This window comes from Lathamus discolor, chromosome 4 (genome assembly GCF_037157495.1).
Source record: "Lathamus discolor isolate bLatDis1 chromosome 4, bLatDis1.hap1, whole genome shotgun sequence".
In the NCBI taxonomy this organism is placed as follows: Eukaryota; Metazoa; Chordata; class Aves; order Psittaciformes; family Psittacidae; genus Lathamus; species Lathamus discolor.
This window is the reverse complement of record NC_088887.1, coordinates 59,559,898-59,574,040: the sequence shown is the minus strand read 5'-3', so window position 1 is coordinate 59,574,040 and position 14,143 is coordinate 59,559,898. Positions and strand designations below refer to the sequence as shown.

The 14,143-nt window shown below is 37.3% G+C and overlaps 1 protein-coding gene across 1 annotated transcript in view; it reads right to left on the bottom strand.

Moving 5' to 3' along the window:
* ATP10A (ATPase phospholipid transporting 10A (putative)) overlaps nucleotides 1–14,143 on the bottom strand; it is a 110,529-nt gene that overhangs the window by 34,062 nt on the left and 62,324 nt on the right. The window contains exons 4-7 of the mRNA XM_065677629.1: nucleotides 9,827–9,933; nucleotides 9,590–9,721; nucleotides 7,003–7,136; nucleotides 5,158–5,410 (exon numbers count right to left, since the gene is read on the bottom strand). Coding sequence (XP_065533701.1) covers nucleotides 5,158–5,410; nucleotides 7,003–7,136; nucleotides 9,590–9,721; nucleotides 9,827–9,933 — 626 coding nt within the window. The remainder of the gene's footprint in view (nucleotides 1–5,157; nucleotides 5,411–7,002; nucleotides 7,137–9,589; nucleotides 9,722–9,826; nucleotides 9,934–14,143) is intronic.

Sequence of the window (14,143 nt, the reverse complement as noted above, 5' to 3'; positions counted from 1 at the left end):
GAGATTTTTTTACTATAATGCACTTTCCTATGACAAGTAGTTGCTAGCCAATCTTCTGCAAGAAAAAAAAAAGGCAGAGAGAAACTCCTTCTTTCCTTCTTTCCCAGATTAAATGATTAAGAAACTTTGCTGGGGAAGAGAAAAATCACTTGAGGTTTTCATCATCTGCCTTCACCCCCATGAATTATTCTTATGTTGTCTGGAGTTTTTTTCAGTCATTGGAAGGAAGAAGAAAGAATGCAAAGAATCCAAAATTCAGATTTTTCAGACGTGTGTGGTTGCATTCATGGAGATTCAGCTCGTGTTTTGTCAAAAGTTCCATACAACGATGGGTGGCTAAAACTAGAAAAACAGATATCACACCCCATAGGCAAGAGTGCAATTAATTCAGCATTTGGAAAACAACTAGGACAGATGCCGTGCCAAGAGCATCTGGCTGTCTCTAAATCATATAATGACTTTCAGAAGCACAGTCAGCTTTTGGGCACCTACTTGTTCTAGCAGACAGGCTTAGGACATGGCCAGTTCCAAGAACTGTTAGAAGCTGGCTACTAGCCAGGGAAGAGCTATGCTATGGCAACTGAATTGTACATAGAATCATAGAATGGTTAGGGTTGGAAAGGACCTCAAGATCATCTAGTTCCAACCCCCCTGCCATGGACAGGGACACCTCACACTAAACCATCCCACACAAGGCTTCATCCAACCTGGCCTTGAACACCGCCAGGGATGGAGCACTCACAACCTCCCTGGGCAACCGATTCCAGTGCCTCACCAACATTGTCCTGGGTTTGACATATATATAGAGAAACATTTTTTTTTTTGGGGGGGGGGGGGGTGCTAACATTCTTTTTGGCTAGGAGGAATTATTGATTGGAAGAATAATTCTGGGATTTAACCAGGGTATAGTGCCAATGGTTATTTCATAAATATCCAGGACATTTACGAATGGCATAAGCCACTTCCACTTGGAGTGCTCCATGATATACCCTGCTCCTGAATCAACACTTTGCAAATCAAGAAGAACCTTTGAAGAAAACAACAAAACAGACTTAAGAACATGGGCTATGCAGACGTGAGGTGCGAATCCTCTTCACCTGTAGTTAGAATTCTAAACCACGGAGAAACAGGCACATATTTGACAAGAAATGTAGATGTCTAAAACAGTTCTGATGAGTTACATCCCACAAATGCTTAATTTTCTCCAGTAACTGTAAAGTCACAAGATTCCATATCCATATTCCATACAAATATTCACAATTACTTAACAAGAATCCCATCCCTATCAACTTAGTCCCCACAGGACCTAAAAGGGCAGCGCGAATTCCTGTAGTTTGATCCCAGCTAATGCATAATTCATTGCCAAAATATTATAGCTGACCTCAACAATGATGAATATTGGATAAACCTTACATCATGGAACTGTTGCTCAGTACACTTACACTTTTCCTAACAGCCTTCACAAGCATTCCTGGATTCCTCTTCGGTGCTAAGCTCTCACATAGCAGTACCCATGAGCAATACCTTGTACACCCTCCAGTTGGCAAAATGCTTCTGTCCCATGCTGGTGCAATTTATTGGCCTCTATTACTCATGTTTTTGTCACCTCTTGTCTAGACTAAAACAATGCAATACTCCTGGGCACAGTGCCATTAGCCTCATAAGAAACTTAGAGCTAACAGAGAATTCTGGGGGAAAATGTTTCCTTCAGCAAATTCATGAAAACTTCCCCTTGTTCCCTCTATTATCTGAAAAAAAAAGTACTATGTCTTGTTCAGCGTTTCAGTTTTTATTTTACAAGCATTTAATTGCTTCAACCCTGCATAAGGTCCACATAAACCTCTGTGATGAAAAAATATGATTAACATGTCCATGCCTGATGCAAACAGAACTCTTCCTCATAATCATAAAGCTCACTTTTCACATAGGGAATTCACATGGCTTTATGGAATGAATTTCCAAAGAAAATAAGGATGCTCCCACCACTCAAGAAAAAGACATGCTGTCTCAAATATGCCATACAGCATCATGTATGCCTTTTAAGTAGTCTGAAACAAACTGCTCTGCACAGGGAGAGGAAGAAGGGGAAAGACCAAGCTACACATAAGCAAAAAGTCACACACATCGCTTAATGAACTAGCGGAAGGAACTCAGATATGCTGATGACAAATGCAGTACAACAATGCCTGTAGAATTGAAAAGAATGGGATACCTGCTCATACATGTGAACAAATTTTAGGGAGAAAAGATTATAATGCAGCATAGAGAAAATCTGTGAAGGCTATGCACAGTCTGTTGACAGATATGCAGGAGTCCTACATTATGCAGAAAACAATAGTTGAACAGAAAATTAAAGTTCCAAAGTGAAGAAATTTCAGATCTCTATCTGCCATTGTAGGTGTAACTTTCTCCCTCTGTATGTGTGCATGGCTGAGGCCCAGAATACAGGGCTTCTAGATGACTTCAGAGGAAAATCTGCCAGAACTTCTTAGCGTGAGAAAAAAGCATGTTACATCTTAGTCTTGTTCTTGGATATGGGTGAATGGAGATGTTCTAACTGAGATTTCGCCCCCAGAATTCATGCCTGAGGCAAACATCTGGCATGGAAAACATGAACCAAATATTTAAGGCTTTTAAGCCTGAAAACAGGGTCTTATAATGAGACGGGTCAAGCAACTGGAACAACAGGCACTGCTACCAGCCACAGCAGAGTAACAAACTTAGGCCAAGTTGCTCAGAATAATAATATTTCTACCCTGAGCTATCTGTTTTTACCATAGAAAATGACCTGTTATCTTTAGCTTTTGAATCTTGACCCATGCACAATTTAAAATTCACTTCTTCATCTAAAGTGCTACTCAGAATTTGATTCCAAGTAGCAAACCACTATGCCAGAAAAATCACTCAGATAAGCGAAGAAAGATCATCTTAGAAAAGATGATCTTATATAAGAAAAGGCAGGTGAATTGTCTCGGCTTCCTTACATATATGGCAGCCTCAGATCACTTGCCAAATGAAAGATTATAGAATTTTCTAATATATGAAATCTTCAGCAAAACCTGAGACCAGGATGGCATCAAACCTGGGGGAAATTCTGATACTGAGGTACAAGATATAGAAAAGTAGCTAACAGACAATTTGAAAGTAAGTACACAGCCATGAAATGTCATTAATGCACTCCCTAAAACCAGAAAGAGCTGTGACATTTTATCATACCTAAACAAGAAAGGTTTGGCAGCAGCAAAGATGGTTAGAAAATCAGACTGGAGAATAGGGCTAACAAAAGACTTGAACAAAGAACAGTTTTCACTGTGTTATTAATCCTAATTTTAGGGAACAAAATCAATAGAAATCATCATAATTTATATATAGAATGACAGAGAAATACCTATTTGCTGTAGAGGACAATAAATAGACTAAAACACTTTGTATATAATACTGTGTTTATATTCTGCACCCATTTAAAAACTATTTGTCAGAAATTTTGTACTGACTGGAATTACAAGAAAGCCCAAACATAGCCATACATAAGAAGAATGACCAAAAAAAAAAAATCTGTTTATTTTATGTATTTATTTGACACTTTGGTTTCTAATGAAATTCACTCTTCTTTCATTAACATTTACACTGTATTCTGAAATCGTAAGATGAAAGTACAAACAAACTTAGGTTTCTGTTGAAGAAAAAAGATCTGAAACTCAATATTCATATTCAGGAGCCTGAGTTCAGCCTACATATTAGCTGATGATACTGAGCTCTTAAAAATAACCTTTCTGCACTGTTTTAGTTGGCAGTACCATCATCATTCCTGCAAGGAACAGAGTACACTCTGAAATTAGTATAAACAAGCAAATGATCAGTGGCAAGGAAAAAAAAGAATGAATAACCAGAGTGTCACAAGCAGAGTTAAAGAGTCCAGAAACATACTATTAATTCTAATTCTTTTCTCTTTCTTACCTACAGTACAGAGGTAGGAACTCACAGTTTGTTGCTGTTTAAGTTCCTTCTGTAACTCTGTAACAGTAACACTAACCCAAACATCTAGTTTCCTGAAAACCAGCGCCTTAAATGTAAGGTCTCAATACTACTTTACAGTAGGAGAAAATAAGAACAATATTGCATTACCCAACACTTCAAGACATCCTTTTCCTATCTGCAATCTTAAGAACCCTCTAAAACATGTTTTAGGTTTTCTGGTCCTTTTTGTTTATTCCTCTTATTCTGTATATTATTTGCAAGCTAAACTTCTGCAATGGTCTTTGAGAATATTTCTAATCAGTGATCTTTATATATTATGTAGATTAGGAAACTAATTTTTTTCAAATAGGAATGCAGTGATGTATCTATTAATATTTTCTGGTATACAGAGTATGATTTGAGGAATTAATATCTGTTATGTCAAAAATGGTAACAACAAAATGTTAGAGGAAAATAACACAAATTATAAACAAATCACAAAACAGGAAATAACTTAATAATTTTAAAAGGCTGATGAGACGACACATGGATGACAAGCCTCATATTCCCTTGTGACAAAGAGTAACTTCTTAGTGTTTCAAGAACCTGACACTTGGGGACATTCTCTCAACTGCAGTTTTCATAACAGAGGTGACGGTACCTTAACACAGACACCTGTTATGCAGCACTGAAAAGAATCTGACAAAGGTAACATAAAATACACTTATTACATCAGATTATGTTTCCTGTTAATATGAAAACCAGCAGATTTGTTTACATTTATTTCTCAGCACAAAAGGATAGTATTCAATCAGACTAATATGGCTGTATGCTTAAAAGTGGTATTTTACATAGTATACTTCGAACACCTGAACAACAGTGATACCAGCAGGACCATTCAAATCACATAATCAGCCATGTGCACAAGCACTTTAGTATACTAGGAGTTAAAGACAAAAGCTTTAACTACCTTGACAACATATTGCAGAAGTTACAGAACAATTTGATAAGATTGTCATCACTGCCTGAACACAGCCACCAAATTACACTAATCTGAAAACAGCTATTACAGAGTTTGCTGAGTGGATACATACAATTTCTTTTGTTTCTCTTTTTGATTTAAGATTACAGTAATTTTTATATCTACCTCAGATTACCCAAAGTGTAACTATTTGATAGAAAACAAGATCATAAGCTCACCGTTATCATCATGGGAATACTCTATTCCAGAAACAGTGCATCTTCGGAAAACCATCTTGTTTTCAGTAAGTGTCCCAGTCTTGTCTGAAAAGATAAACTGCACTTGACCTAAGTCTTCTGTGATATTTAAAGCTCGGCATTGCAGCTGAGTGTCTGTTTCTTCATCATATAAATCTTTATCTTGATGAATGAAGTATACTTGGCAGATTTTAACTATTTCAATGGATACATACAAAGAAATCGGAATCATAACCTATAACACACAAAAAGAAAGAGAATTAGGAGAAGAAAAAAGAAGCAAGGATAGAACGAATTAGTAAAATCTAGTTAACTTGGTATGAGACTAGAACATAAAGAGTCTAGGTACATTAAGCATCTATTGTAAAGTTATTATCATGTTTGAGAAGAGTTTATTTACTGTGTTAGATGAGGAAAACCTATAGGGAATTGCAGAGCTGAAATGCATTATTATGTCTAGAAGGGTAATTATCAAAACTTGGACAGAAGCAAATCTTTTTTAGTGGTAGTAAGGCTAGCTTGAAACTAGCTGGGAAAGAAAAACAAAAAAAAAAAAAACCCAATCCGAAACAGACACTACAGTCAGAATCCTATAAATGTGAAAGAATTGGATAAGCATAAGTAATAGACTGTTTACAATTTAACCTTGCAGGAATACAAGAAACAAAATGAGAAGTGTTAATCTCTCCACAGGAACAATGCTTTTGGCCTTGGCTTTGGCAAGGCAGATTATGTGAATGAAGAACACATTCTATAATTGCTGAAGAATGAGATGTGAGAAGAAGTTGCACCAGAAGATTTTCAACTGCTTCCTGAGGATTGTCAAAACTCCATGAAATACCACATTTGTACCTCAGTTTTTCTCTGCAGATGTTTTTCATGACAGAAATTCCTGACTGCATACATTATTTAGCTTGCTGAATTAGATATGAGGGATAAGTTATAGCATGTGTATAAGTGTAAGTGACAAATGTGTTTATTTAAACAAAAAATACAGTTAAAGGCTGGTGTTTAAGGAATTTTGTGGTGATATTTTTTAGCAAAAATCACATTATTGGACCTTAGACTAAAAAGTAATTTAGCATCCTTTTTCCATTCCTTTCTATAAAGGAGTTGCTCCCCCAGTAATGCAGTCTCCTCTAGTGTCCCCCTGGGCATACATCCATATGTCCCAATGACATGAGTCTCTGTTATCTCTCTTAGCTTATCGCAACCTTCACAATTGAATGCATTTCTATCCAGAACCAAAGAACTTCTATCAGGATTTGCTATGTAGCTGAGATACAAAGTTAAGAGCTGTATCTTTGGAAAGTGGTTAAAAATGCACACAACCTATGTTCATATCAGCACACTGTACACAAAGTGGCACCCACAGTCTTTGAGGTGCTGTTCCACAGTGAGTGGATATGAAGCATAATGCCTGTATTCTCCAAACAGGGCCCATTGCATTCTATCTCCTCCTACTTGTTTAAAATAAAACAAAATACCTGAGTCTTTTGGGGAAGGTTCTCAGATAATTATCTTCTCAGATGCCAAGGTAACTCTGACAGCTTACTGTATGTATCAGTTTGTTTATTCTTCAGAGAAGTTATCATTTTACCCCTGGGTAGACCACTACTGTTATTTAATTTAGCTTTCTGGTTATATATTATCACATTCCCTATAGTTAAAATATAATTTTGAAGTGTCTAGATGTACTTATTTTTAGTGCTTGATTAGCTTAGTGCCTTAGATTACACGCCTTAGTGGTAGAAACAGTACTATACATACATTTATAGCTTTATTACAGAAAATTATGAACAGAGATGACATGTACAACTTGATTACCTGGAAAACTATGATCACTGTCAGAAATAAATATACTGAAGCTAAAACAGGAGACAAGTATTTGCCATCAGGCCCTGGAACATCAAAAATTGGTTTCTTCTTTTCACCATATTGCCATACCCATAGGCCATGACCTGCAGAAGAGTTGGAAAGAAAGAAAAATTAACTCCAGGTAAAAATGCTTACGCTATGAATTTGTTCTTAGAGTTATGTGAGTAAATGGTATGTGTTTTCAACTACAGTGCACGATTTTTGAAAAAGGCCCCAACTCAGTTTTTTTCTGCCTTGGGATTTGGAGTTTAAGCAAGGGGTTTGCCTGGCCTTACAGACAGAATGCAAGAGTCATTTCACATAAGCTTATCCAAATAAAGTGAGCTGACAGGGGGCTAGAACTAGATGATCTTGAGGTCCTTTCCAACCCTAACTATTCTATGACTAGTCTAAATTAGTAGTTTAGGCTCTTTCTCTAATCAGCAGAGAAAACTAAACTTCAGAAGGTGAATCATTTCAGTGATATTCAATTTGTTAAAATAAAAGAACTCCATTGCCTGCACTAGGTATAACACCAGCCAATTATTACTAAACTAGTTTCAGATGGGTAAAGTCAGGACAGGCTTTAACCTTACTGTGTGAATCTTACCATGTTTACAGAACTAATGAAATAACAGTATCAGCAGACTCAACAGCATGGAAGCTGAGGAACTAAAACCAGAAGAAATCCTAATCCTTGCTCAAAACTTTGTTTTTTATTGATTGTGCTGATAACCAAATAAAGATACAGTTATTCTTATTGCCATTATTTTGGGAAAATGGCATTCTTAAAGAGACAGAAAGTTGCCTTTTTAATTACAGCACTAGGATTTGCAGTCTTAAAAGACCCAAAAATGGTATGCCTGATGTTTTTAAGATTAAAAACAAAGAATTCCCATACGTGATAAGAAGCATTCAAGCTATTTTTTCACTGCATGTTGAAAAGTGACAAAAAGGATGAAGGTCTACTTTAAAAGTAATCTTTTGTAAGTCACACCTGACAAGATCTTTTACATCTTGATACATAAACCCAGCACTGAACTCTTGAAAAACAAAAACAATAAGTAAGCCATGTAAGCAACTTATTTTGCCTCTGTACTACCAGTATTGCCATACTGATGCCTATATTGATGTCTATATTTTTATTCTTGAGAGCAAATACTGGAAACCCCACACTGACAAGGTCCTACATTGAAACTTCTTGTATAAATATCCTGACTCAGATTTTCAAAAAAATTACTCAAGTGTCGTATCTCCACTCACACTTTCTTGACAGAAGGTATGTGAAGTGCCTGACTCTTACAGGACATAGCTTTGCATATCTTGAAGCACTAGGCGTCTTTGTTTCCAAAAAGCACATTTCTTTCCAGCTGTTTTTGGTTGTTAGCACCTCCAGCAGTTTGCTCTGGTTCTCTGCTGGAGGTAATTTCTAGCCTTGTAGCAGAAATGACAGAGGTGAAGGTGTTTGTGTTACCTAATGTGTGCCACTGTCTCCCATTCACATTCATGCAAATCAGGAGTTTCAGCTAAACCAAAGTCACTGTAGCATGCACCCTGCTGCCACTGCTTTGGGGGCAATAACTCGGGTGCAGAGGGGACAGCTGTAGGCGTGACTCCCTGCCATTAACCTACAACGGCACTTCAGTCCTGAGGACTGGGCTCCCCCAACACTGAGACACTACAAAAGACTGTCATGAACGCAGTGGAAACAAATTGGCTGGCTGATCCTCAGCTGGAAATACTCATCTTTAAGCAGCATTTAACAATACCTGGAAAAAGGCACACAGAAATGTATTAAAATGCCGTAAGATTGTTATTAAACTACACCATGGTTGTTAGGAAACATTCTGGTGTTTATGCCATATGACTCAAACACAAACATTACAGAACTTACAAACATTAAGGATATGGAATTCATATGCCATGTGTAAAGAATAATTTTAGGTGCCAAAGGTAAAAATTCTTTCTCACAAATGAATAGAAAAAAGGTTTGGAGAATATTAATGTGAACCTCAGTTTTCCTTAAACACTCCATGAAGTCTAGAGAGTCTTCTGCTTGGATTTATGGAGGTTTAGACTTTTATCTAGTTCTTCTATGTTTCAGCTGCAGTTTAGAGACAGTGTGTCAATGCTGTACACTGTGCCCTTGATTTAATAAATAGTACTGTGGAACTGCACTGTGCTAATTATGTTTATTCTCCGCTCATTAATTACTTTGTTGACTGATTAATGGCATGTTATACTCTACCACCTGTAATTTTGAGAGGATTACATATAAAGCGGCCTCTTTTGGATGCTATCAAGAGTTGTAGAATTTAAATTTTCAGATCTCTGGTACTAATAGCGTGTATTTGATTGATACTAAGAAGCTACTTAGATGAGCTTATGTATCAAGACATTTTGATTCCAGAGAAGAAAACACAACAAAAAATGAAGACAATATGGAAGCACTTTATGAATTTCACATTTTTGCAAACACATACGTTTTTGAAGAAGCAAAGTACATGAATCCCAAGAGAGCCTGATACCTAAGTTTCTAGCTTTAAAGAGCACTTACCAATGGCAGAAAACAGACACATGATTAGAAGTATTAGGACACACCAAAGGACATCGGCATTCATCTGTCTTTCAAGTTTACTGCGTTTGTAACGGGGTCCATTATTGTTTAACAAAGCTTTGGTCTCATGCCCTGCAAAAGTAATTACATCAGATGATGTCATATGGATTTTTGTTATTATTTTAAGGAAACTATAAAAAGGTGGTATGTCTCATCAGACAGAAAAACAGCTTTTACCTGCATAGATTACTATTCCTGCAACCTCTTCTGTATTTCTAATGGTACATCCGCGTAACAAAAGATTTTCTTTGAACAGTCCATCCTTTTTTCCACTCTTATGTACACTACAGAAAAATTAAAAACAGAACAAAGCACAGCATGGCAAAACATTAAGCTTGTTAAATCATACTACTCTGTAATATAACAAGCCCAGGAAATATCATCAAGGTTTTGTCAACCTCATGGTGAAATGTTTCCTTAGATCTTCCTCCTGGGAAGATTCTCTGACAGACTTTGAAAACTAAGAACAACCTACCCAAGAATCCCAGACATGCAGCAGTCCAGCTGGAGCAGTACCAGTTGCTGTTGGATATACAAATGTACTGGACAAATGCTCACTAGGGATATGCACACCAAATCTACAGCATGTGTGCAGTCTAATGCTTTGAAAATGTATTGGACTTTCTATGCATGTGCAAATTGCATGTGCACATTCACATGTGCAAATTGACAGTCCACCTAAGAGCAGCTGGTTAGTGTAAATGATTAACCCACTATTCACATGTTCTTATCAAAGAAACCCTGGAAAGAAATATGGTGAAACTGGGAAACGACTCCACTTCAGAAGCAGTGATACTATGGAACATGTGCCAGGGATAATATGCACTAGTTCAGTCACAGAGAAAGCAAAAAACCTTCATGTGTTTATCAGCGAGAACAAGAAATCCTTTCAGAAGTGTCTCCCTGACTCTTTAAGAAAGATGAAATGACCTGCACCCTGATGATTTCTATTACTTGCTTCAAAACACAGGAGAAAAATAGAACGAAGTGATCTTTCCACTACAGTGTACTGTCTGCTATGTATGGACTGACTCAAATTCAGCCGTCAGAAAAATACAGAAAATAACCTTATGAGAATCAACAGTCGCCAGGGAAATGCTAAACACTAACAACAACAATTAAAAATAGCATTAGAATGTTTTATTAAGTAAAAAACCCAAACCAAATAATAATTTCAGACTTTTTCTAAATGAATAAAATTTAATCAACTGCAGTATCCCAGTGCTTCAGAGAAGACTAAAGCAAAGTCGGAAATGTTTAAATGTTCTGCCTTCATTTTCAAAGTATCAAAATCATCAGACCTCCAAAGTCTAAAAAATGGACTGCAGTAAAAAATAGTAAAGCTGGTATTTTAAGAGAAATCCTGGAAAAGCACATGCGCTATACTGAAATAAACATTGTGCTGTTGCAGTGTCGAATTTTATGGCTACCTGGATTTGAGCATTTAAAATCCTGTGTCTCCCAAAATGTGCTAACTGGCTTAAAACTGTGTCTTTTATAAGGTGGAGTTCTTTTGTCCTGGGTTATGACTAGAGACCAGAAATAAATGGAGAAGGGAGAAAGCAGATAACATCAAGTTTGCCATTCTCATACAAAAATGAAGGCTTTTTTTCATCAGGAGAGAACTTATCCTGCTCATCCCATCCCCCCCTGCCAGCCTCAGATAAAAGAGCAAACTTTCCTCTTCAGCAAACTTTCATAACCCACTGCCTGACCTTTTTCCAAAGGCTTTAAAACCTGGGTGCTGCCTAACAGCCCTCTTTCCAGTGTGTCAACAGGTGTAAGCACTGATTGCCAGCTGGAGAATTACCCATGTTTGGCTGGATTTAAACTATGGGAAATAATTTCTTAATGATTCCATACTGTAGAAATTACACTACTACCAAGATTCTGCCATTCCTCTGCTTTTTAAGGCTGAATTCTACATTAGCCGTTCTCATAAATCATGAGGATGTTAGAGTTTCCAATAAAGTCTCTAATTGATAATTATGATTCCTGTTAACAAATGTGTCTTTAAAGATAAACTTACTTAAGAATCAGTTGCTCTGGTTTATGATTTTATAGCCTTCATCAGTTTTTTACACTTCACAGTAACACTGGACTGTGACAGGTATATTGCACATGGCAATCTTTATATACAATTACTTGTGTATTTGTTCTATACAATTATATCTTTTTTCCAGTAATCTTAGCTTATACAATATAACTATGCATATAGTAATTTCTCACCACCCACTGACCAATGCCCAGCCCAACCAGAGCAGCAATCAGTTCCTTTCAGGTAACTCCCCCCAGTTTATATACAGGGCACGACGTGCTGTGGTATGGAAACCCCCTTTGGCTAGTCTCAGTCAGGTGTCCTGTTTCTGCTTCCTCCCAGCTTCTTGTGCCCCTCCTCACTGGCAGATCATGAGAGACTGAACAGTCCTTGTCCGAAGTGCTACTGAGCAATATCTAGAGCATCGGTGTGTTGTCAACATTATTCTCAGACTAAAGCCAAAACACAGCACTGTACCAGCTACTAGGAAGAAAAATAACTCTGTCCCAGGTGAAACCAGGACAAGTATGTGTACAGTAATTTAAGCATGCCCATAATCCTAGCTTATGCATCTGCTCCAAAACAATGGTGCAGCATCTGAAGTTAAGACCCCAGTCTACTGACCTCACCCACAGGCCTTCTCACCGCAACTCATCCTTACTTGTGTTTGGTATGGCTTTTTTTACTTTTCCATATCCAAATGAAGTCAGTGAACTCACCTGTTGCTCACCACACCTTTAGAAAACATGGATGGAATCAAGATCTGGGAGACAGAAGCTGACAGGGGTACTGGAGGAAACTCACTGTTTCCTTCTTGTCTGTACTCACTCCCAGTGACTCACTAACAGACCATATTATATAAGACAATTGGACATAAAATTAAAAATTACAGACATAAAGGTCTGGATTAAAAAATAATGACAACTAGTCATTATGAATTAGATAAAGCTGCTCTTTCTGATAACAAACCTGCCCAGGCTGTAACTTTATGCCCGGATTTAGAGATGGCTAAGATCCCACCTGTAGCCTTGCAGAGTTAAAAGCCTTAAGCTTGTTCCAAAACGCTGAACTTTCCCCTTTCTGGATTCAGGCCAGTATAACTTTGGAGGCAAAGAAGGAAACTTTTCACTGTCAAGATTTAAAAAAGTAGCCAGCTGAAGATACTGAAGATGCCTAAACATGATGGCTAGTCCATGAGGAAATGCACTGGCAAGTGCAGGTGTAAGGCTTTTTCTCTGCTATTTCTTTCACAGATGACATTTCTCACACAGATGACACTGCAAATATGCAGCATCTAAACATCTAAAACACACACACACCACAAATGAGGAGAAATGGGCAGCTCAGATGCAGCTAGATACTACTTCGCTACAGCTCTCTGAAAGTGTTTGTGTAGAAATAAGCCTCCTAATTTAATACAGCAATGCAGAAATAAGTCCAATGGTAGCTCCCTTCTATCTTCTATTTTTACTTGTTACGTGTTTACCAGCATTAAATAACAAAGTGACATATCAAAACTGTATTCAAAAGAGAGCATTTTCTTTCAGTCTCTGTTTCTCAAGTGTCATACAACACAAATGGTAGAGCTCACACTAGTTTCCAAGGCTTGACACTCCCACAGAAAATATTCAACAATCTTAAACAGCCACAGTGCACTTCATCAGTCAGAATCTTGCTGACTCTAAGTTCTGATGAAACTCAATCTAGCTGGGGGTTTGGTTTCTTTTTTGTTTGAGGTTTTTTGTGTTTTGTTGTATTTTTTCCCCCAGGAGGGGTGGTATCACTAGAATACGTTAAAGAAACATCACTGTATAGATTTATACATTTTTTTCCCTTAAAAAGTTGTAACATGATTTTATACTAATTTGGGTTTGCTATCTTATGACAAGCTTTGAAATATAAATACACACATGTATTCATATTATTATTATAACAGTTCCTTGCTATACTTATTTTGGTATGATCAGATAAAGTTTTCTGTTCTTCTCTAATAATAAAATTTTCACTGTCAGAGAAAAGCTGAAAATCCAGAATGCCAACTCCTCCTCCTCCTTTTCCTTTGCCCATATACACACAAAACAAGTTTTTAAAGCTGATTTTGTTATTTTTGGAACCTGGAATGGGATTTTTGAAAGTACGCCATGCATACTGTACATAATCTGGCTAGACCCATAGAGGCAGGGGGCATGTAAGGTTTTACTCTATTCTTTTTGCACAGAAGACTTCTTAGAGGGGAAATAAAAATGAGGTTATCTGAGGTTGCAGAAATTGCAAAACGTTATTAAAGTGAGCACCTGAACAGAACTGCTATACCGTCTGCCTGTCCATCTGCACATGCAGTGTGTGTTCAATGCAGATTGTGCCAATGCAACTGAAGAAGTCATATGCAGTAATAATGTGCATGCTACACTTCTGCACATATAGGTTAGGCCCAGGCTCGTCTCAGTGCATTTTTA